The 25,620-nt window shown below is 38.9% G+C and overlaps 1 protein-coding gene across 4 annotated transcripts in view; it reads left to right on the top strand.

Annotated features, from left to right (window-relative positions):
• The window catches only part of LOC136239772 (uncharacterized), a 132,562-nt gene that overhangs the window by 85,601 nt on the left and 21,341 nt on the right, over nt 1–25,620 (top strand). For 3 of the 4 annotated variants that reach the window (XM_066030519.1, XM_066030528.1, XM_066030541.1), the window contains 2 exons: nt 16,451–16,670; nt 24,914–25,084. In XM_066030519.1, coding sequence (XP_065886591.1) covers nt 16,451–16,670; nt 24,914–25,084 — 391 coding nt within the window. The remainder of the gene's footprint in view (nt 1–16,450; nt 16,671–24,913; nt 25,085–25,620) is intronic. The other variant, XM_066030535.1, reaches the window with a different exon arrangement.

Consider the following 25,620-nt stretch of genomic DNA (forward strand, 5'->3'; position numbering starts at 1 on the left):
TTTTTGACAATAGTACATGTTGCTGAATAGGCTAGACAGGAATAGTGTACATGTTACAGTAGTTGTATATTGGCATTAGTATAAAGGCAATGGGGAAGTGATGTGTGGCTTTTGTTGTTTGGAAAAGGAATTAGGCAAAGTTCCCTTCAGACCTTGCATTGCGAGCATAATGGGCAAAGCAAGTGTAAATGTAGATATGGAGGCTGTAATGCAGGTGTGTCTTTGGTGCAAAGGACCTGGGAGGGTTTAACTAAGTACAGTATCAATCAGAGGTAATGTTACACTCGCAAGCAGTTGACACTCGCGTAGCCAATTTATGACCCACAATTTCTTTGGAATTTGTGTGCTAACTAACTCACCACGTGTAGCCATGACACGCAAGCTGCCTCGGGTGGCTGCTCCAGTAACTGCATGCCTTCGCATGTGATGTATTCTAGTTATGCATCATGTCGAGCCATGGCCTGGATTTGAGCACTTGCGAGGGATTGTAACGTTACCTCTGGACGGTACTGTATTCCATTTTATGCAGTGAGCACTTCTCAAAAGACTGTTTTGTAAAGGACACTGCTATAGTAGCTAGTTTTTGGAATCAAGAAACAACTGAGGCTAATAGATGGAGTGATTACAAGTTCCAGTGATTTTAAGAAGACCAGACACTTCCTTCTCTACCCCATCTCATTCATCAGAAGGCCGTTTCTTATCTTTGACTTCACACAGTGAAGGGAGCTAGTCACCAAAGAAAAGACAAGCCTTTAAAAGAGAGATCTCAAGTGTTGTAGCTGCAGATTCATGCATACGTATAGTAGTGCATATAGTGAAACAATGTTGCTTTAGATTTAATTACTCATATAAAACAGATAACTGCAGACAGCTTAGAATTTAGTGATTCACAGGGAATGGCTCCATCATCATGCACCCAGCCTGAATCTAGTGATTCACAGTTGGGCAGCAGTAGTAGTACCACTGAGGCAGTAACAAAGTGTACCAATTTTGCAACACATGCAATGTCAGAGATGATATCAAGAAGTAGTTTCTATGGAGCACCCATACCTATAGCTATCTTTTATATGGCTATACATCCACACACTGAAGCTAAACTGGTAGTTCAAGACTTTGGTGTAATGCAGTATGACTTACTGTATTACATCCAATGTCATCTTGGCCACTACCATTAAATTCAAGGATTCAGTTGAGTTCTATAAGACAGACACTAACACTTCTGAAGATGAAATTCATGATACGTATGAGCCATCTGAGAAGATCATGACAACATAAATATTACACAATTGATTGATTTTTAGCATTCAAATTATTACCAATTGCTCTGATCAGTCTGGGTCAGCAGCCATATACCAGTGCTACTTGGTGTTTGATTCAGCTTTATTATTCCTTTTTGCAGTCTGTACTGCTTGCAGAAGCTCTTCCACATATTTAATCAAAATGTCCATGGACCACTATAATATCATACTATGCACTCAACACATGCATGCAATCGTGTATTTGAGTAGAGAAGTCTGCTTCAAATTGGTAAAACACCAGTGGGAAACATTTGTGACCCAGTCTGGGAAAACCGGTCTTATCGCCTATTTAAAAATATCGAGAAACGCCGGTTTTAAGTATTTAGTGTGTTGTAGCTTGTGGTTGAAGCTATGTGTACCACATTTTCACACGTTTTACACTAATCCCTTACCTTCCAGAGCATCCACTGTGCAAGTAGCCAACAACTAAGTTTCCTGCTATTTTAGATAGTTTCTAAACTTAGGTTGACTGTATCAGGCGAACTGCAAAATGGATGGGAGGTGGGAGACCTGGAAGTCGGACAAGATGGTGTTCAAAAATTAAAAAAGAAGGCGTAGGGATGAATTAGGCCAAGTTTTGGGCCATTGAGGTCTCAAAATTGACTACAATGAAAGGAAATTCACAGCAGAGGTACTTATTCAACACCACAGAGCTGTACAGCCACATACAGCCATTCCCAGGCTGACCAGAGCTACATTAAGGCCCCACACACCGCACGTACGGATCACCACTGGGTTCGGGAAAAGCAGCCAGCAAAACCAGACCACTCAAGTCTAGCTGATTTTGATTGTGGAATTAAATAGTTTATTCATGTAGCTTTGTGTCCTGGGTGAAAAATCAAATCTGTTGACATGGGCAATAAGATCAGTTTTCTCAGACTGGGTCACATTAGGTGACTTCTGCTGCCATTCTTTACTCTGGTGTACAGCCAGCAAAGGCACTGAGATTATTTTCGGTTCTCAAATGTCCAACCATCAGCATCAACGTTTTTGAAACTACTTACAGCCCTACATGTGTATGCATTTGTGTATCAAATAGTACGGTTGCACCGTTTAAGTAGGGATCGTGGTGAATGTTTCACGTGCCGCCCACAATTCCGCCTTTTAATCATCCTACAGACATTTTATGCAGCAGAAATCATCTTTACAGAATAGTACTAGTCCATATAATACATAAAATAGCATTGATTACAACAAAACACTTACAGGTGGCCGGATATATATTTTTTTAAATCGCCAAAAACTCCAATTTCAGTCTCACTGCCTCACTGCCTGTTCACAGTCGCAAGCCTAGAACCCAAACGAAGCAGCACACTGTTGCCATTTTACGCCACAACAACAAACTCACCGGTGGGGTGTGCCTTTTGGGGTTCCAATGAGTGTATGCCCTGTGCACCTTGTCTTTCCTTTTTATCTTCAATCAGGTTGGTTGTCTTCTTCTTCAAGCAGGCACTAATTTTCCATATTAACACTTTTCTGTAGACACCACAAATGGGGCACTTATAATTTTAAGTGTTGCACATGAAACATTAAGGCTGCTGAGTTGTCACTTCGACTTTTGCTAGCACCTGGACTGCAATCGACGAAGAGATTTGAGATGGACTGATACTCCACGGCTTGTTCCTCTGAACACACTGACTCAGCCACTCAGTTCCGGATGGCGAGATCAGCAAGTGATTCATGTGATTGGATAGTACTCGAGTGGAAATTGTATTACTTCATCCTGTTAGTCGAGACCATAGATATTATATGCTACGCCATGTTGAGACTAAGCTCCAGACAACTGAAAGGGCCTGTCTGTTCGAACAACTTCCGGCCGGGGTGAATAGAACGCAGACCATCGTACTGACACAGGTCATAAATCTGAGCACCACTGCTACTACAATAAAAAGTAAGCTATGTATGCTACTACGGACCTATGTGCTCCAATTTTGGCACAGTACATACTTTAATAAGCTGTGCTACAACAAAAAAAACTAAACAATTTTGCATTTTTTTAAAATTGTTAATTTAAAAATGAAGTAGGGATCTATGCAATAAAAAGTAGTGAAACAAGAGATGAATGATGGTATTACAGCATAGCTTGATGGGAAAGTCCCTACTTTGGCTTATTAGCTATAATTTTACTCAATGCCAAAGTAGGGACTTTCCCCGACTTTCCCACCAAGCTATGCTGTAATGCCATCATTCATCTCTTGTTTCACTACTTCTTATTACATAGATCCCTACTTCATTTTTATATTACCATTTTTTTAAATACTAGTAATAACACATTTTGGCAGGTTATGTTGATGAGTTGATGGTAAAAGCAACAAAGCAGTGTACAGCTGGAGACTACTTCTTGACTTTTGTCCACACCATAGTCAATTTCAGATATTACTGTCAAGTACGTATGCATTGCTCACTGAACATTGCATGGTTTTCAAAAACTGTCGGTCTAAAAGTGATGATAAGGTTTGTGTAAGTGCTTTCTCAGTATCCATTGGTTTTAATGCTGTAGTTATGTTTCCTTCATATCTGAACACACACCATGACCATTTGTCTCACATACAATAATAATTAGGTTACATACTCACAGAACATTACTGTGAAGCGCTTCTTAGTATTAGTATTGTTATCAATTTTATCAAAATGACAGGGTCGTACAAAAGGACAAGCCTGCAAACGTACTCTCCACAATTAAGCATACATATTAAATGCACATGAATTCTTCCTGCTTCTATTTCCAAACACTCTAAAATATCTCTGCATGGACTGAAGAATATAAAACATCTTCTTACTTTTTGCATTAACCATGACCACATGAATAAAGGCTTCCAGAACGATGAAACTTCCGCGCATAAAGCAATTCATGTGATTTGTCACCATGGCAGTAGCCATGTGATAGAAATGGTGGTAACTCTGATGAAGATGTGGGTGAGATAAATCAGTCTTGGCTCTACTGAACGTCTGCTTAGTAGAAACTAGTGGGTAGTACCTTCAGCATGCTAGCTACCCAATGCCTTATATGCTCTTGTATCCATTCATGCATGCCTGCCCTGTATCTATATCTAAATGAAATCACATTTTGTCTTAATACAAGGTGTAGATGTGGGAATTGTGAAATTATGCCAACTGTGGTTCAGTATGTGTGCTGCTGCTACTGTGAAGTTTATCAAACAGATAAAATTGCTGGGGCTGGTGTATGGTATATCACTGAACATAAGTTGTATGCCTGAATGTGTGGGTACTACAAACTACCTGTTTTCAGTATTATTAAAAATCAGTCAATGAATGAGTTAATAAGAATTTTGGTAGCTGGCTAAACATACATAACTTTTTCATATGCAATAATGATTTATAGTACATCAACAGTTGACAAGGGATTAAGGTTGGCTTAGCAGATCAGTGAGAGTAGTGTTGCCTGCCTGTACAGTGACAAAGATTAGTAGCAAGTTCCGTTCATCAACCCATAATATTATACAATTTCAGTATACTAAAACTGTACCTTCTTTAAACCCTCTCATTGCCACAACTGCCATATGGCAGTTTGGTGTTATAAATGCCTGTAGCATCACTTTCTAAGTGATTTGTGGCTTCTGTTAAATGTTTTAGTAGCCCATGTGCTTATCCTGTAGTGGTAACACACTTAAGTGAATGGAAACAGGAATAGCCGGTCTCTTGCAGACTATTACAGGTAACATTACTTCATCACACACTTTTCAGGAGTCAAAAACAAGCATTGTAGGCAACTATTCGAAGTGGTACTGGTAACACTAATGAAGAGAAACAGAAAGGAGATGAATTATATACGTTAAAATGGTATATTGCTACTTTTGCATGCATTGAATCAGTGGCCTTGTGTGTATATGCACATGAGCACTTGCTCAAATGCTTGAAAACCAGACTTAGAGATAATTTCTTCAACTTTCAACAGGTTAGTGGTGTTTATGTAGTAGTTGCGCCCAAGTGCGAGTACATATATTTCAGGAAAATCACAAGTGCCCATGTTACAACTGATGTATTCTACTTGGGTGACTCACCTGCAAGTGTGGGAAACTGCAGGAATGCTTTACGAATGTATTTATATGGGACCACGTGAATTTCGATTGTCGATAACGTCATAAGAGCAATGACATAACGCTGCTGAGAGGCTGAACATAAGTGTAACGACACAAGCATGCAGATCGTTTCGATTGTGGGTAAGCAATTAAACACAAGAAGCCCAAATGCGAGCTGAACAGCTCATAATGAAGCTTAAGTGCACTATAAAGTACTTACTGAATAAACTAAAGCAGTGAATATGCTTACAGTGCTATAATGCACCTATCGATGTATTGCCCCACTACCCCCCTTGGGAATATATGGGGCTATAGTGGGGATTTGACACAGCCGAATGTCAAATGCTGCATAGTAGGGCAAACCTATCGTGTCAAATCCCCACTGTTGGCCCCAGTTGCAACATGGGGATTTACTCGGGATTTGGCATAGCATAGAAAGTTACAACTAAAAATACTTGGGCTTTTAATGAACGATCGTCAAATGCCCCATAGTGGGGCAGCAGTTATGTGTCAATTCTCCCTGTAAAGCCCCACTTATGCCCGAGGGGGGGTGGTGGGGCAATACACTGATAGGTGCACAATGGCATAGTCAATTAAGTGCCACACCCAGTCACTAAGCATGTGTGACATCATGCCAGGTGTCAAAACAGCAATATAAAGATGATTCAAGTGTAATAAAGTACTTACTTTACTAGCCATGAATAAACTAAAGTAGTGAATGTGCTATCACTTTTGGCCAAATCAATTAAGTGCTACACCCAGTGTCTGGACATCACCATGTGACTAGAATGCAATCAAAACAGCAATATAAACTAACCTGTGACCTTCTTCATTCAGTAAAACAACAAACTATCTTCTTCCCCCAAGCCCATTACCTATGCTTTGGCTCACTTTTAAAACTAAAACCCACTATTGATCCTGTGAAGTGTAATTATAATTATTAAAGCAGAAGAAATCACACGGTTTCATCAAAGAAATTGGATGATTTCTGAGAATGCTTGGAATGTATTAATGAGAATAGGAGGTAGTACGTATATACAAGTTATATCCTTCCTAGGAGGGATTTAACTTGTATATACTACCTTTATTTCTCATTAATGCATTCCTGAACACTGATAGCAGTGCTATTATACTACTTATACACCTTCTCTTCCCTTTGAAGTGAGGTGTGAAAGTGGTATATATATTGTGTTATAATAAACAGTATACTAGACCAATAAGTTTTAAGATTGTACGTGTGAGTTTACCCAGACAGATTTTTGCATTTTAAAATTATATAATGGCTTTGTGATAGCTTTTGTGTTTGCTTTTTTGACAACAACTTGGTAATCAAATTCCTTGTTCTATAGAAATTAGATAATTTTATATGGTTTGTAAGATATAACAGTTTAGAAGCAGTAGATTGGAACCTCTACAAATTTGGCAGTGAGAGGGTTTTAATTAAATATTTTATAGAAATGCATAAATCATGTTTCACAATCTACATTTGTGTTCTTGAATGGTCTTGGCTTTATCTGGCATTTCATATGAAAGATGCAAGCACCTTGGGAGTCTCTGGTTTGTTGGAGTTGCTGATATTGATGGTAACCTCATCAAACTATTTTATGTGCATAACTGCACTATATTTCTCATGGCTGTATTCTTAATGTATTCTTTAGAATCATGTTTTCTATGGTAGCTTAACAGAAAACAGTTTTGGAATAATTATGTTGGGAAACATTTACCATCTTATGAAGTTACTCTAAATTTGAACACTAGTATATGAAGGAAATAGAGTGCACATATAGATAAAATGCTCGTTGTTTAGCGAATAGTTTGTCAGTTACTTCAGAACTACACAGATCAGATTGTAGCAGTATGTAAAAGGTGTGGTTTGCTGTTGTTAGTTCACCAGAGCCCTATACTTATTTTAGAATTATGAGATTCCAGTCTTTGATTAGTATCTTGCAATGATGAAATCATAAGTCCACAATGATTTGGCTACTCAAAACATACAGTGTGCACCTTTGTTGTTGAGCTTTCAGTATAATTATACATCCATATATCTGTAATTTGTTAATTGTATTATATAGCTAATATACAAGGCTTCAATACATACATGTGTTATGCAATCCTACACCTGTAGAAAATGATTTACAGCTAGTGCATTTAAATTCTCTGTAAAATGAAGTGCATTATTGCATAGTCATTGTATCACTACATTGTGGAATTACTCGCAATATTCTTTTGCCATAATTCTACAGTGGAATATATCATGTGATATATTCCTCAGTACTGTTGTATAATGTCCTGTGAAATTGTTTGTACTATATTACTGTGGTTTATCTCAGTAAAATACCATGCATAATTATACTGATTGCTTAAGAATACTCTGCAAAACACTGAATACTATTCCTCGGGGACTTTTCCTGTGATAAACCTGAGTATTAAATAATCACTGATCTGACCACATCTCTAAAAAATCAGAACATGTGCCTTACACTTAATGACCCATGACCATTCCCCTTAGCAATCTGCAATCAGTTGTGACTTTGCTGTAGAAAACTAGACATGGCAAACCATGCTCCTTACTCTATTACATAACTGATTTGAGACAAGCAGGGAAAATTGGGGTAGCGTAAGTCATCATATATCGGCCGACATCTATTATTGGTCAAAGCTGCTCTAATTATCGGCCAGAATATCCGGGTATAATAACCGGTGTTTTGTGTGATTTTGTTTGTTTCCCTGCCTCGTTTCATTGTTTTATCCGTTGTTTTTCACCAAATCGTTGCGTTATAAGGTTTGTCGTTGTACTGGGTAGAGGTTTAGGCTGTTATTTGTATGCTATTTTACAAAGAATGTGTTTTTCTAGGCTGTTTATCTGTTGGCTAGCTATAACATTTGTATTATGCCGTGTCATCCATGCCGAACAAGAAAAAAAAAGGCTTTAGAAGAGTTTCAAGTGGAAATCAAGCTCGGATAGCAATGAATAATGGTGCTAATAGTTCCAGCCAAAATCGAAGCTCATCCAGAAAGCAGTATACTCCTCTTCAAATGACATCTGCATGTAAATCTGTCTTAGAGGATGGAATTTCGGCTAACAAAGCTGCTGCTATTCATGGAGTTCCTCCATCAACTCTAAAAGATCGACTAAGTGGTCGTGTTAAACATGGAGATATGCCTGGACCCAAGCCTTATTTGAGTACTGAGGAAGAACAAGGATTAGCTACTCATTTGATAGAAGCATCAAGCATGGGGTATGGCAAAACAAGATGTGATGTTTACAGTATTGTAGAGCAATATGTCAATCAAAAAGAGGATGTGTCTTTGCGGAGTGATAAGATATCCAATGGGTGGTGGCAAAAGTTCCTGAAAAGAAATCCAAATATCAGACTTCGATCAGGTGATTCAACGGCTGGAATACGGTTAGATGCTGTAAACCCAGAGAACTTGAACAATTACTTCGATCTATTAAGAAAAGTTTTTGATGAGTTTGGCTTTGAGGATCATCCTGAGGCCATATATAACATGGATGAAACAGGAGTTCCACTTGAACCCCGACCTCCAAAAGTTGTCGATAAAAAGGGACTTTAAAAAGTTCGTTAATGTTTAGTTACGCTACCACTCACCTATTTACGTGCTCTGTTCCTCGGATCTTCATTCTTCACCTCCAGCAATCCATTGATTGAGGAGGGGGTTTGGTAAGTGCCAGGGGGCCTCATCTGCCATGGTATATGGCCTAGGCAAGGTTATGTAATTCCAGCGGGGCCAAAGTAGGAAGTACTTTTGGTTTGTTGATGCTTGGGTAATGAAAGAGTTTAGAGCAGAGAAGTGTCTCTGTCCTAAACTCTTTACAATAGAGGCATACGGGAGAACCTAGTGGATAAGGCAGGTATCCTAAGTGAGGCCCCCGGCTGTCTCTGACTCCTCTAAGGAGAATGAACGAACTGCTTATAGCAGCAGTAGGTGATGTGTTGACCTGCGGGTCACCACTAATTTGTGTCACGTGGCTTTAGCCAGATTGTGACAGCATCAACACCTGTGCGCAGGTGCCAGATTGTGATGACAGCATCAACACCTGTGCGCAGGTGCCAGATCGTGATGACAGCATCAAACACCTGTGCGTAGGTGCCAGATTGTGATGACAGCATCAAACACCTGTGTGCAGGTGCCAGATTGTGATGACAGCATCAAACACCTGTGCGCAGGTGCCAGATTGTGATGACAGCATCAAACACCTGTGCGCAGGTGCCAGATTGTGATGACAGCATCAACACCTGTGCGCAGGTGGTACAATGGTCAGGACGTGGCGGTTTCTTTCAGAGTTGTCAATATCCACTGTTGAGAGTGGCACTGTGTGAAATAGCATTGACACGTGATAGTAGCACTGAGGTCTCTCTATGGTGGTTAGCTGGTTGGTACTCTATAGCTGGGAAATGTTTGATAGTGCTCATGACAGAGAGTGTCTTCTTGTGGATGGGAGAGTGTCTCCTAATACTGATCTGGATGGGAGAGTGTCTCCTAATACTGATCTGGATGGGAAAGCGTCTCCAGCTAGCAATCTGGTTGGGAGTGCATCTCTAGTTAGCAATTTGAATGAGAGAGCTTCTCCTAATACTGATCTGGATGGGAGAGCATCTTCAGCTAGTGATCTGGTTGGGAGAGAGTCTCTAGTTGGCGATTTGAATGGGAGAGTGTCTCCTAATAATGATCTGGATGGGAGAGCATCTTCAGCTAGTGATCTGGTGGGGAGAGCGTCTCCTGGTAGTGATCTGGATGGGAGAGCGTCTCCGGCTAGCAATCTGGTTGGGAGAGCATCTCTAGTTGGCAGTTTGAATGGGAGAGTGTCTCCTAATAATGATCTGGATGGGAGAGCATCTTCAGCTAGTAATCTGGTTGGGAGAGCGTCTCCTGATACTGATCCGGATGGGAGAGGCAAGCAGCTGTTAGCAACCCAATTTCCTGATGGCACTCTGAACTGGAGGGGCTTGTCTGTGACTGCAGGCAGGATAAAAGAGCATCTCTCCTGACAAAGATTTGAACTGCGAGCATCTCTCAATAGCAATCTCTACTTGTGGTAGCAGCTGGCACGGTGAAGGAATCCAGGCTGGCACAGTGAGGAATCCAGTCAGACCTACAGCTGAAGAACTCGCAACAAAATACATATGATAGTACAGTCTTTCATGTAAATGTTTAGAGTACAACAACAACAACATTATTATGTGTCTACTTAGCTTGTTCCACTGCTTACCAGGGCTGAGCGATACTACCGTTTTAGCGATATATCGCGATGTTTTGAAAGTATCGATATCGCGATATTTTGTTATTAACTATCGTGATACCATGCCTGTACATTACTGTCATTAAAATTCCATTTGTTATGCAGTACTAGGCTAAGAATTCTTGTAAATGATAAAGTCCACCCATCTGGTTTCCCCTGCAGAGAGGTGTGAACACCATAACAACCTCAAAGCATGTGTTACAATAACTGTTACTGTAAACAAGGATGATAGTGGCTAGTCTGTTATCACCTATAAGGACTTCCTGCAGGAATGCTGAGCGATATGCTATGTAGCACCAGCTATGATTGACTTATTTGTTAGTATCGTGAACTATTCAGTATAGTGAATAGTGGCTTTAGTATCGATCGTGATACCAAAATAGCAGTATCCCTCAGCCCTACTGCTTACACTACATATGTATGTAAGTACCACTATTGACAATGGGATGCTGACTAGAATTTTTAACTGCCAGCATACCATGCCAATTAACATAGAGTACCTGTGTGTAGTGAAGTTTGTGAACTGTTCAGTGGGTAGGGACAGGGTGGGAAGATTTGTTACAACAGGTATGAATTACAGCCAACGTGTTCTGCTCACTTTGTTGCGCATGCGTTGTTCTTATTAGAGCCCACTGTTGCATGCTAATATTTTGGGTACTTGCACAGCCTACGCTTCACAACATTAACTGTGTTTAATAACTTAAACTTTATTTAATGTTTAGTTACGCTACCACTCACCTATTTATGTGCTCTGTTCCTCGGATCTTCATTCTTCACCTCCAGCAATCCATTGATTGAGGAGGGGGTTTGGTAAGTGCCAGGGGGCCTCATCTGCCATGGTATATGGCCTAGGCAAGGTTATGTAATTCCAGCGGGGCCAAAGTAGGAAGTACTTTTGGTTTATTGATGCTTGGGTAATGAAAGAGTTTAGAGCAGAGAAGCGTCTCTGTCCTAAACTCTTTACAATAGAGGCCATAGGTAGGTCATGATATGTATTATGTATATCGTGATCTACCCCCCCCCCCCAAGCATCAAGGTTATTTATTTAGACCATGCAATGTGCAGAAATGATGATGGTGGCAACATCTAGTAATATGCAAGATAAGCTATGCTTGCAGCATACAGAAGATGATGATGATGATGTGCAAGCTGAGCAACGGTGACATACAAAATAAAGCAGTGGCAGTGACATACGTTGGTATATGGACAAGCAATGGTGACGACATACATATCAAGCAAGTGTGACAACATAAACATTAGAAAGACATAACGTACACGCAAACTAACATGCAACTAACAACCCAATGGTGTGCCCCGTACCAATTGCCTGGCAAAGTTGTGGAACAGATCCTAACCATAGAACTACAGATATATGACGAAGACACTGTATCGTGTACACATTAGAGCAAGCACTGTGTTTTGCAACAATTCCTGTTGAAGATGTATAAGTTGAAGTTTCCTTTAATGACAATAAAATGGACTTTTCTTTGGGACTATTATAAGATTCAAGGGGTATGGTGTGCAAGAAGCTGGCACAACACCGTGAAACTACTATGCAAAGTTCTAACATGTACTTGGCTGCTTTTCAACATACAATTTATGATAACCATGTGTTTGTGTTGTTGTTTTTACAAAGCAACTCTTATTATTTCACATTTTACTGGAGGTGTACCAATAGAGAAATTTCTGAACCGATCCAATATAAAGCGATATACTGAGTCAGAACACCGATACCGACCCAATATAATAAAGTGCAGCTATACATTTAGATTAGAGGAAACTGAGAAACTTTAACTTGCCATAAGATACACTTAGTAAGTAGTTCCAAGTCCTAACAATCACTGCCAATGGTTGATTGCCTGTGGTGGTGTGGCCTCAATTAACAGCCCAGACCGTGAGGCAGCCACAAGTTTATTTTTTATTATTATTATTTAGTGCGTGCTCCCACCAAGATAAGTCCAAATCACTCCGTATTTTTAATGGCTTGTAGAGATGGCTGGTTGTTTCAAGCTGTGTTTCTAGTTTATTCATCCCATGGTTACTTTAATTTTTATTTATTTATTTTTTTATTTATTTATTTATTTTTTTATAGCTCTCCACTATGATCATTTTTGTATGGTTATAACAAAGAATGTTTGCTATGCGCGTATTTTTATGGCTTCTCGTAGCGTAGCACTTCTTTTCAAGGATAAAACTACTGTTTCCCCAGCTTTTTTTGGTATATAACAGAGGGTATAATGCGGCTTTACCATGGCAAAGACTATTTCGGTATATTATATTGATTTTGGCGGCTATATTGAGACCAACCGATATTGGCAAAAGACAAAATCGCCATATTGGCCACTGATACGATGTACCGGTACATCCCCACTGATTGTATGCAAATATATACAGTGTGTGTGGGGACAGTGTGAAAGATTATACTAGTACACCAATTGGTGTTATACTGTTGCTTACCCGATGCAGCATCTTGTTTGAGGCCGTTTCGCGATAGTCGTGGTGTTTGTCCTCGAAGATTCTGATTGATGCCCACCACGTGATTTCCCAGCATTTTTGTTGATTAGGTGGCGCCCGACGAACTGGCTATGGTATGAGGTGGAGCTGTAGTTACTGTTGGTATTGAGTCCAGCGGCGTCGGAGCTGTCCCAGGAGACCGTGACACCGTGCGTGGGCCAAGGTAAGCAACTTGTAGAAACGACCCTGAAGGTGGCTACTAGCATTGTAGTATCGCATCTTGTCGCATCGTCGTCCTGTCCGGAATACTTGTTCCTTTAGGCGGCCCTTCCTCCGGCGTGACAAAGCTCTTCGCTTGCTCAATCCAGCAGTCGACCTTCCCAAGGACGACGACCCTCCCTTTCCTCAGCCGGCGATAACTACGAGTATTCATCTTGAAGATTAAAAGCCACTGTAACTGGCAAGATTTGTTACAACAGGTATGAATTACTGCCAACGTGTTCTGCTCACTTTGTTGCGCATGAGTTGTTCTTATTAGAGCCCACTGTTGCATGCTAATATTTTGGGTACTTGCACAGCCTATGCTTCACAACATTAACTGTGTTTAATAACTTAAACTTTATTTATCAAGCATCGGGGAAGAAGGAGCAAATCACTGTAGTTGGTTGTGCTAGTGCCACTGGGCAATGTATTCCACCCTTCCTTATCTTTGCTGGTAAGCAAGACCATCTCTGGACTAGAAATGAAGTAAGTGGATCATGATTTGCTGTGAGTGAAAAAGGCTGGATTGATCACGAGCTGTTTTTCCACTTCATAAAAGACCATTTTCTTGCTCATGCTGTACCTCACCGTCCTTTGCTGCTTATCTTGGATGGTCACAGCACTCATTTTGATCTACTGTCACTTCATTACGCGAAAGAAAATGGAATAATCATTTTCTGCCTCCCACCACATACAACCCACGAGTGCCAGCCGCTTGACTGTAGCCTGTTTAAGCCCCTAAACGAGAAATGGTGTCACAAGTTTTATGTTAAAAATCCTGGGATGGTGATCAATAAATTTAATTTCTGTGGGATTTTTCGAGGTGCGTGGCACAGTGCTATTACTCCGACAAATGTTATTTCAGGATTCCGAAAAGCTGGAATCTACCCTTACAACAGGGGTGCAATTTCATGCAACAAAGAAAGTGAAGAGAACCAACAGTGCGATGTCAAAGATTGTCCAGAAGATGGTGATAAAGAGAAAAGTGATAAAAAAGATGATGACACACATGGTAAATAAATTTTATAAACATGATTGCAGGTATCACTCATTGCTTACCTTTGTAGATGAAGAGGAAGACAACGAAGACGTAACTAGTGATGAAGATGATGGATTTGCACACACGAGTAATGATGATTCACTGACATTTTCAAGAGAGGAAGAAATAAAATATGCTTGTGATTTTGAAGAAGGGTATGACTTACCAGATCCAAGATATCAAGCTTGGTTGTCTATTCATCATCCTAGTGCTGTAAGCTCTGAAATACCAGACTGCACTTCTCCAACTGGGTTTTCACCACAAACTGAAGTGGTTACCCCATCCCAATCCATGTCATGCACAAGTGACGATGTTTCACTGACATTTTTAAGAGAGGAAGAAGTAAAGTATGTTTGCCGTTTTGAAGAAGGTTATGACTTACCAGATCCGAGATACAAAGCTTGGTTGTCTATTCATCATCCTGGTGCCATAAGCTCTGAAGTGCCAAACTGCATTTCTCAAACTAGGTTTTCACCCCAAACTGAAGTGGTAACCCCATCCCAATCTATGTCTACAATGTCTAACCAGTCAATGCCAAGTCATGTGGGGCTTGTGGAATTGAGGCGATTTGAACTGTCTACTTTACCTGGAGTTGAAACTTCACCAGAACCTGTGTCTACATTGCTTGACCAGTCTACACCAAATCATTTGACAATGAGGCCAGGCCAATTGACAGATCAGTCACCAGTTTCAACGCCCACCATTACACTATTAGAGCCAACATCAATTGCATCAATTACTCCAGATTCAAGTGGTGTAGGATTATCAACAAAGACTACTCCAAGACGCTCTCCTCTATCAGATTTGGTCAATATACCTACTGTTCAACCAAAGAAAACAGGATTTGCTCATGTGTTAACCAGTAGTGAATGCTTGAAGGCTTTTAAGGACAAAGAAGAAAAGAAACGTTTAGCTGAAGAAGAGAAGCAAAGACGAAAGGAAGAAAGGGAACTGAAAAAGAAGCAAAAAGAAGAAGAAATGAAACGTAAGTCAGAACTTAAAGCTCAGAAAGCAGCAGAGCGAGAAGCTAAACACCAACAGAAGCAATCCAGGAAGCAAACTAAGGGGAAAGGTAAAAGAAAATCTGACAATGCAGCATCATCAAGGCCTGTACAAAAAAAATCCAGGAGTGATAATGCAAATGAAGAAATTGATACTGGAAGGTGTTGTGTATGTTTGGTAATTTTGATGATGATGCGGGAACTGACCAGGAATGGATAATGTGCTGTTGTGGAAGATGGTTACATGAAAGTTGTGTTGATTTTGATGATATTGATGTTGATGTGCACAGAGAAAAGCTGTGCCCTTTGTGTTAAGCAACTCCATTTATACATAATGATTTTAGGCATTTTGTGTATTCATAGCTATGCGGAAACTGACACATAAGAATTTAATTAAAATTGTGGTGATGTTGTGGGAAGTCTAGATGTACGTGATTGTGGTATTGAATAGTTTCAGTTTTTTTTAATGTACGACCAAAAGTTGAAAAAGTAGCCGATAATCGATATACGTGCGTTTATGACTAGCCGATAACTGACATTGGTAGACAATAATTGATTGCTACACTGCTATCTTCATTACAAGGCAGAAGACCCATGCAAGTACGTACAAAATTGAAACTTTTTGTGCACAAAGTAGAAGTATTGATGTAGTAGTGGGTAGAATTTCTTAGTCCTCGCATGTACTAAACACGAGATACACGCCATGGCGCAAACCCCGGCCGATAGATGATGACTTACGCTACTCTAATAAAAGCCACACATGTATGACAGCTGTGCTATAACAAAAAAGTTAGCAAACTATGCAATAAAAATTACTAATTTAAAAATGAAGTAGGTACCAGCTATAGGAAGCAGTGTCACAAAACATATGAACATATGAATGATAGTAGCTATAACAACATACTGCTATGTAGGAAAATTCCTACTTTGGCATTGAACAGATGGTTATGTTGTAACAGCCATCACAATTCATATAATTTTATACTACTTTTTATTGCTGGAACCCTACTTCATTTTTAATTAATAGTTTTTAATTGTACTAGTTACAGTATAATAATATACAGTACATTTCACATGGAAGTATTATATTATAGGTATACCGTGCAAGCAGTAGAGAATCTAGAATCTAAGGGAAGTTTCACCCAAATCAGTGAACCTTATCAAGAGGCAATTTCTTCCATTGACCAACTGTGGCGTACTGAGTATATGTATACAATGAAGGAAATCAAAGATTACTTTCCAAAGTACAATTTTCAAACAGGCCTGAAGCACCCTGAAGAATTTCTGCAAGTTATTTTGACATCAGCATTACAGGTATGTTGTGCTAATTACATAATAATAGTAATAAGTCAAACATACTGTACAAGATGGTGATTGTCATTTCATTAGCTAGCAATTGTTAATTACGTTACAGTAAAATTAATAAATATTGACTTTGTCAAATGCTAGCTGAGTTTTTAAGGCAAACATGTGCCCACAGGCTATCTATAAGCACATGTTTAATATTTCAATATTGTAATGAAGCCCGATGCATAAAATATTTTTTCAATAGAGATGTTTCTATGTAGGTGGGAGTAAATTATGTTATCCTTACCAAAACAACTAAGCTGAAAAAATGCTAGGGTGACAAGTTATGAAATCAAAGGTGGCAGCCAATCAAAGGCTGCAATGATGTTTATGAACGATGATGACAAGTCTAATCATCAAAAACGGTTGGCATTAACATCATTGCAGCCACCACTTTTAATTTCACAACTTTTTTCACCATAGCTTTTTTTAAAGGCCATATGCTTTATTTTCAGCTTAGCTGTTTTAGTGTCCTGTAGGGACCCACAGAAAATGCCAGAATAATTTGGTTAAATGAATCAGGAAAAAATGAGATGATTTTTAGAATTTCATTTTAAATTCTTGACTTTTTTATTAGCAGTATCATACAGTACAATAGTACTGTATACTGTAATTCACTTTATTTTCATGCAAAAAAATGTTTTGTGATTAAAAGTTTGAGAAAATGTTTTCATGATTTACGTGAATGACTGCTCTATTAGAGTAGTTCAATCTTATATAAAAATTTTCATGTAAGAAATTTTCGTACAAGTTTTGTATACAAAAAAAATATTTCACAAGCAAATTATGGTAGTAAGGACTGCAAAGGTTTGGGCATGGCCCATGAAAAACGTTACCCAAAAACCAGCCTCACTTTTCCCTAACAACAATGAGTGTATTGGATAGGTAAAACTTAGCCCAAACAAGCCTTCAGGTCAACACAAAATGCTTTCAATAGAAGTTTTTTTTAAACAGAATTTTCTAACTGACTGACTGACAGATTGACTGACTGATGCCTTCAGGCAAACATAACTCAATAACAGCTAAGGCTACAGATTAGATTTTTTTCACTGTTCAACATTGCTTCAGCTGGACACGTGCCTTTTGGCATACCACAGTATGTATAATGCATTCTTCATGGACTTGCCATTGTCCTCCTTTGTGTCCCATTCATTTTTGCTGAGACGAAAGGTGTTGATTTGGCAGTACCACATGGTGGCTTCCTTCGTAATGGAAATCATCCGTATCTTTCATAGTGGCTACTTTGATTGCAAAGGTGCTTTTCAAACAATTCTTGATTCAGCTGAATATAGATAATTAAGTGAATGATAATTGGGCTAGTGTTACAACTTTGAATCAATAGTTAGTGTTATAATCATTCATTTTTGGCTGCTCCAAATATCAGCTATTTAGGTTGCCGGTTTTACTTTCATGTCTGCCCATTCCCTATATATATGTGCAGCCAATTGAATTTGATATCAAGACACACGGTAGTGTGTATGCGGCCCAAGAAGCCGGCGCGCAACTCCCGTGAATATATTGACGGGAAGAACGAAAATGCAATTTTCGAACCTCTGTAGCCCTGTGCTGCCTTCATGAAACAGGACGATTTTTGCTGTGGACACGACCACCAATTTCAGTACTCCACATACCAAATTTGAGCGATATCACTTCAAGCGTTCCCGAGATATTCGACTTCAAAAATGGCTTGGTTTCTTCAGTTTTTTTTTCTTCTTGTTTTTCTTCCTCTTTTCGCACACTTACAAAAACTGCAATAACACGCGAATGCCATATCCGATTGCCTTGAAATTTGGCACACAGAAGGGTGGTATAAAGGCGCATCTCGGTACCAACTTTGGCTGGAATACGATAAACAGGCAAAGAGTTTTTAGCGATTATTTACGAAAATAACACCAATATGGTGTCACACCTACAGAATAAACCGCTTATGGGAAGAAGCTGAAAATCGGTGGGTGATTAGGTTAACTATTAAACCTCAACCCTTTTGTGGTTTGAAAGAAATCGAGCTAAAAACCAGGACGATACAATGAAAAAACCAATAGTGTGTAACAATTACACAATCGGGATTAGCTAATAAAAAACGACTACTTACCACGCCTACCAGATAAACCGCTTGGGGTAATACTTTGAAAATCGCTGTACAGATGGAGTAATCATCTTAAAAAGACTCTTCAATGGTGTAGAAGTATCAGATTTAAAACCACTGAGTTATAGCACAAAAGCCAACTTGGTGTAGCAAGTGCAAGATCGAGATACTCTAATAGAGCAGTCATCCTAATAGAGCAGTCATCCTGAAGAGAATTCAAGAGATCAGCTACAAACAAGTAACCTGTATAGAGATCAGCTACAAACTAATCACCCTGTAGAGAGTTCAGCTACAAACAATTCACCCTGTAGAGAGATCAGTTAGAAGAAGTTACCTTGTAGCACTACTGGACATATTACCCATGAAAATCCAATAGAAAAATGTTCAACCTGTGAAAAGTAAAGTTTTCATTGTGTGACCCCAATGAAATTTTATTTTCATAGCATTTTAATTGGGCAAATAAATGAAAGGCCATTGAAAACCTAATGAAAAATTACCACTGAAAACTCTGTGAAATGCTTTTCATGGACTTTTAATTGGTAATTTTTCATCAATTTTTCATTGATTTTTCATTAATTTGCCAAATTAAAATGCTATGAAAATCAAATTTCATTGGGACCACCCAATGAAAACTTTACCTTTCACAGATTGAACATTTTTTTCATTGGATTTTCATGGACAAAATGACCAGTAGTGTAGGGCGTTCAACTACGGAAAGAGATAGTTCAGCTAGAAGAAGTCACCTTGTAGAGAGTTCAGCTACAAAGAAACCACCATGTAGAGAGTTTGGCTACAAACAAATCACCCTGTAGAGAGATCAGCTAGAAGAAGTTACCTTGTAGAGAGTTCAGCTACAAAGAAACCATCAAGTAGAGAGTTCATTGCTACAAACAAATTTCCCTGTAGAGAGATCAGCTAGAAGAAGTTACCTTGTAGAGAGTTCAGCTACAAAGAAACCATCATGTAGAGAGTTCAGCTACAAACAAATCACCCTGTAGAGAGATCAGTTAAAAGAAGTTTCCCTGTAAAGAGCTCAGCTACAAACAAATCACCCTGTAAAAAGATCAGCTAGAAGAAGTCACCTTGTATAGAGTTCAGTTACAAAGAAACCTCCATGTAGAGAGTTCAACTACAAACTAGTGACCTGTAGAGACATCAGCTTGAAGAAGTTACCTTGTAGAGAGTTCAGCTACAAATAAACCATCATGTAGAGAGTTCAGCTGCAAGCAAATCACCTGTAGAAAGTTCAGTTACAAACAAATCACCCTGTAGAGAGATCAGCTACAAGAAGTTGCCTTGTAGAGAGTTCAGCTACAAACAATTCAACCTGTACAGAGATCAACTAGAAGAAATTACCTTGTGGAGAGTTCAGCTACAAACAAATGACCCTATAGAGAGATCAGCTAGAAGAAGTCACCTTGTAGAGAGTTCAGTTACAAAGAAACTACCATGTAGAGAGTTCAGCTGCAATCAAATCACCTGTCAAGAGTTCAGCTATTAAAAGATCATCCTGTAGAGAGTTCAGTTAGAAGAAGTCACCTTGTAGAGAGTTCAGCTACAAAGAAACCACCATGTAGAGAGTTCACTTGCAAACAAATCACCCTGGAATTCAGCTTCAAACAGATCACCCTGTAGAGAGATCAGCTAGAAGAATTTAACCTTGTAGAGAGTTCTGCTACAAAGAAACCATCATGTAGAGAGTTCAGCTGCAAACAAATCACCTGTAGAGAGTTCAGCTACAAACGTAGAGAGATCAGGTAGAAGAAGTTACCTTGTAGAGGGTTCAGATACAAACAAATCACCCTGTAGAGAGATCAGCTAGAAGAAGTCACCTTGTAGACAGTTCAGTTACAAAGAAACCACCATGTAGAGAGTTCAGCTGCAAACAAATCACCCTGTAGAGAGTTCAGTAGGCTCCGACCTATTATGCCCAAAATTTTACCTATTATGCTTTTGAGCATTGCTCAAAAAGTAAGCCTATTACGCTCAAAATCATGCTTTCAAAAGATTATGCTATAGAACTGACTGTTTTATTAGAGTATATCAGCCTTTCCTGACTGCTGTATTAGAGTAAGTGACTGCTCTATTAGAGTATCTCGATCTTATTCCTGCAAAGTGTGAATACTCAACAAAGAAACCATTTAATAAGTTATATTATGCGTTTATAAATATGAAATACACTAATAATACTATTGGCAGTGAATATTTACTTTCTTTCAGGCACGCGTATTGCACATTTTAATTAAATTTTCAAATATCGTCCTTATTATGCTGGCATTATGCTTGATGCTTTTGGTCACCTATTATGCTTTAAATCATGCCGGCATAATTGGCCGGTACCTAGAGTTCAGCTGCAAACAATTCATCCTGTAGAGAGATCAGCTAGAAGAAGTTACCTTGTAGAGAGTTCAGCTACAAAGAAACCATCATGTATAGAGTTTAGCTGCAAACAAATCACCCTGTAGAGAGTTCAGCTACGAAAAGTTCACCCTGTAGAGAGTTCAGCTAGAAGAAGTTACCTTGTAGAGAGTTCAGCTACAAAGAATCCATTATGTAGAGAGTTCAACTACAAACAAGTTACCCTGTAGAAAGATCAGCAAGAAGAAATTACCTTGTAGAGAGTTCAGCTACAAACATACCATCATAATGATACAGAGTTCAGCTGGAAACAAATCACCCTGAAGAGAGTTCAGCTACGAACAGATCAGCCTGTAGAGTTCAGTTAGAACAAGTCATCCTGTCGAGAGGCCAGCTAGAAGAAGTCACTTTGTGTGTAGAGAGTTCATCTACTAAAAACCACCCTGCAGATAGTTCAGCTACAAATAGTCACTCTATAGAGAGATCAGGTAGAAGAAGCTACCTTGTAGAGAGTTCAGCTACAAAGTAACCATCATGTAGAGAGTTCAGCTCTACGAACAGACCACCCTGTAGAGAGATCAGCTAGAAGAAATCACCTTGTAGAGAGTTCAGCTACAAAGAAACCACCATGCAGAGAATTCAGCTGTAAACAAATCACCCTGTAGAAAATTCAGCTACAAGCAAATCGCCCTGTAGAAAGATCAGCTAGAAGAAGTTACCTTGTAGAGAGTTCAGCTACAAAGAAACCATTCTGTAAAGAGCTCAGATGCAAACAGATCACCTGTACAGAATTCAGCTACAAACAAATCACCCTGTAGAGACATCAGCTAGAAGAAGTTACCTTGTAGATAGTTCAGCTACAAACAAATCACCCTGTAGAGAGATCAGTTAGAAGATGTTACCTTGTAGATAGTTCAGCTAAAACAATTCACCATGTACAGAGATCAGTTTGAAGAAGTTTCCTTGTAGAGAGTTCAACTACAAACAAATCACTCTGTAGAAAGATCAGCTAGAAGAAGTCATCTTGTAGAGAGTTCAGCTACAAAGAAACCACCATTTGGAGAGTTCAGCTAACAAATCACCCTGTAGAAAATTCAGCTACAAACAAATCACCCTGTAGAAAGATCAGCTAGAAGAAGTTACCTTGTAGAGAGTTCAGCTACAAAGAAACCATTCTGAAAAGAGCTAGTTGCAAACAAATCACCTGTACAGAATTCAGCTACAAAACAAATCACCCTGTAGAGAGATCAGCTAGAAGAAGTCACCTTGTAGAGTGTTCAGTTACAAAGAAACCACTATGTAGAGAGTTCTGTAATAAATATATGTAATATATATATATATATATAAATTGTGACTGGGCCTGCGATAATAGGGCATGTGGGCACATGAATTTCACCTGCTTTTTCACACTTTCATCACTCATAACGTTTTGTACCATTATGCTATGGCATTGCAATTTTCAGTTCTTAGTAAGCATTTAATTGGCATCATGATGCAAGTTACAGAATGGAAATAAATATTTCTAGCACTGAGATATGAGCTGTAGAGTGATGGAGTGTAGTTTGTGCCCACGTGCCCTGTTTTCGCAGGTCCGGTCACATTTGTACATTATTTTACTGATAAAATCAGAAATATTTAACATCTGCTTCATCTTTTCTTCTTCTTGTGGTAATTAAAAGAAAAAAGATAGGTTAAAAAGCCCCAAAGCCGACCAAGTGGCATCAAAATTCACCTAAATTGTCGTTATTAAAATTTTTACCATTAACCTACCATCACAGCCATTTCTTGGCTGCCACCTTGGATTTCACATCTTTTTTCACCATAGCCTTTTTGAGGGCCGCACTCTTTTTTACAGCTTGGCTGTTTTGGATTAGATATATATATATACCACTTTCACACCTTACTTCAAAGGTAAGAGAAGGTGTATTAGTGGTATAATAGCACTGCTATCAGTGCTCAGGAATTCAATAACGAGAAATGGAGGTAGTGTATACAAGTAATATCCCTCCTAGGAGGGATATAACTTGTATATACTACCTCCTAGTCTCATTAATGCAGTCCAAGCATTCTCAGAAATCATTCGATTTCTTTGATGAAACTGTGTGATCTCCTCTTAGCGACACTTCACAGTATCGATAGTGGGTTTTAATTTTGTACAGAGAGCCAAAGCATAGATCATGGACTTGGGGAAGAAATTAGTTTGTTGTTTTATTGAATGAAGAAGGTCACAGGTTAGTTTATATTGATCATGTTGCATTCAATAGTCACGTGGCTATGTCCAGACAATGGGCGTAGCACTTAATTAATTTGGCCATCAGTGTTAAAAGTATTCACTACTTTAGTTTATTCATGGCTAGTAAAAGTAAGTACTTTAGTGCACTTGAATTGTCTTTATATTGCTGTTTTTCCACCTGGCACGATGTCACACACATAACTGGGCGTGGCACTTAATTGGCTAGGCCATTATAGCACTATAAACATATTCACTGCTTTAGTTTATTCATGGCTAGTATAGTAAGTACTTTATAGTGCACTTAAGCTTCATTATGAGCTGTTCAGCTCGTATTTGGGCTTCCTGTGTTTAATTGTGCACCCACAATCAAAGCAATCTGCATGCTCATGACGATACGCTTACGTTTGGCCTCTCAGCAGTGCCTTGTCATTGCTTTTACAACATTATCCACAATCGAAAGTCACATGGTCCCATATAAATACACTTGCAAAGCATTCCTGCAGTTTCCATGTACACTTGCAGGTGAGTCACCCAAGCGGAATATATTAGTTGTAACATGGGCACGAGTGATTTGCCTGAAACATACGCATGAGCACGAGGGCGCATGGGCACTTGTGATTTGCCTGAAATGCAGCCCTTGTGCTCGTGTGTATATTTCAGGCAAATCACTCTTGCCCATGTTACAACTACTACATATATATATATATATTCAAAGTGGCTGGGAGGTTTCACAGAAATTTGGTGCATTGCCTTCCTTACCTAATGGGAAACTCCACTGCAAACTTTCACAGCATTCCTGTTAATTACAACCCACCAGTAGGGCACACTGGTTTCTTAGCTACATACTTACAAATGTATACTTTATTCTCCATTAAATACTCTGATCATTGTGCAGAAATTGCAGACCGTTTGACCCACCTACATAAACTACAGCTAGGGATGTGCTGATTTTGCCAGCAATTTTTTTGGAAAATACGTTGGTAAAAGCAAAGAGCAAAATGCTGGAAAAATAGGTAGAAAATTGGAAAATGGGCACCTAGGAATGGCAACTTAACACATTTTGTATGAAAAAGATCAAGATACTCAATAGAATAGTCACGCATAGTATTAGGACAACATCAGCATACCTGTAGCCACTAATCTGTTGTAACCATGTATCATTGTAATACTGTATGCTGTAAAGTCAAAAATAAATAATATATATGCTCATAGGAAATGGTGACTAAAGATCGAGATACTCTAATAGAGCAGTCACTATGAATAGAGCAGTCACACATGTTTGTAAGCTTGAGATATTGCAATTAATTTTTATTGATGCTCAGCAAAATAGAAAATTTTTGAGCAAAATATCGAGCAAAATAGGTAAGAAATATAGAATTGCTGGAAAGAAAAATAAGTGGGAAAAAAAGCAAAATAGGCTCATCCCTAACTACAGCACTAACACTGGGTACACCTCCCAACCTTTGATTATCTTTGTACTTATATGCACAGCATTATGGGATAGTTAACTAGCTAATAAACAATGCTACATAGGATACCTTTGATTATGCAAGGAGCAGAATTATTTCGCTGTTGACTGCAAGATTTGAAGCAGATTTGTCTAGACATCAAAGAAAGGAGAGATTTGAAGATCAGCAAGTACAAGATATAATCAGCCAAGTATATGATCAGATGAAGACTCATGGTATCAAGGTAAGAGATAATGTAAGTTCTACTCTGTACAAGTATCAAGAATTTTAAGTTTGATTAAAGATCATAGAAAAAGTAGGGAAACAAGTTAAGTTGCCTACATCTGCAGATATACCAGTGGATATTTAATCCCTACTTTAGTCTATACCCATAGGGATTATTTGTTGACTAGTATATAAGCAGGTACCTACTTTTTTTCTACGCAAACTTAAACTCCTAATGTTTCCGTATACTTGTTTGTTTACTTTTTTGTAACATTAATATGACTGGTGAATCTGCACATACTGTATCAAAAGAAAGAATGGTGCCAGAGTTGTTTTCACACCCCTTACTGACAAAGTGAAGTGGCCATTATGCTTTGCTTTTAGCTACTTTCAACCTTTTACACAGCACTACAAATGAAGAACAGTAAGAGATAGGCCCCAGCCAATTATGCCAGAATAATTTAAAGCATAATAGGTGACCAAAAGCATCAAGCATATATATAATGCCAGCATAATAGGGACGATATTTGAAAATTTAATTACAATGCACCATACGCGTGCCTGAAA

The sequence above is a fragment of the Dysidea avara genome, chromosome 1, assembly GCF_963678975.1.
Source record: "Dysidea avara chromosome 1, odDysAvar1.4, whole genome shotgun sequence".
NCBI lineage: Eukaryota > Metazoa > Porifera > Demospongiae > Dictyoceratida > Dysideidae > Dysidea > Dysidea avara.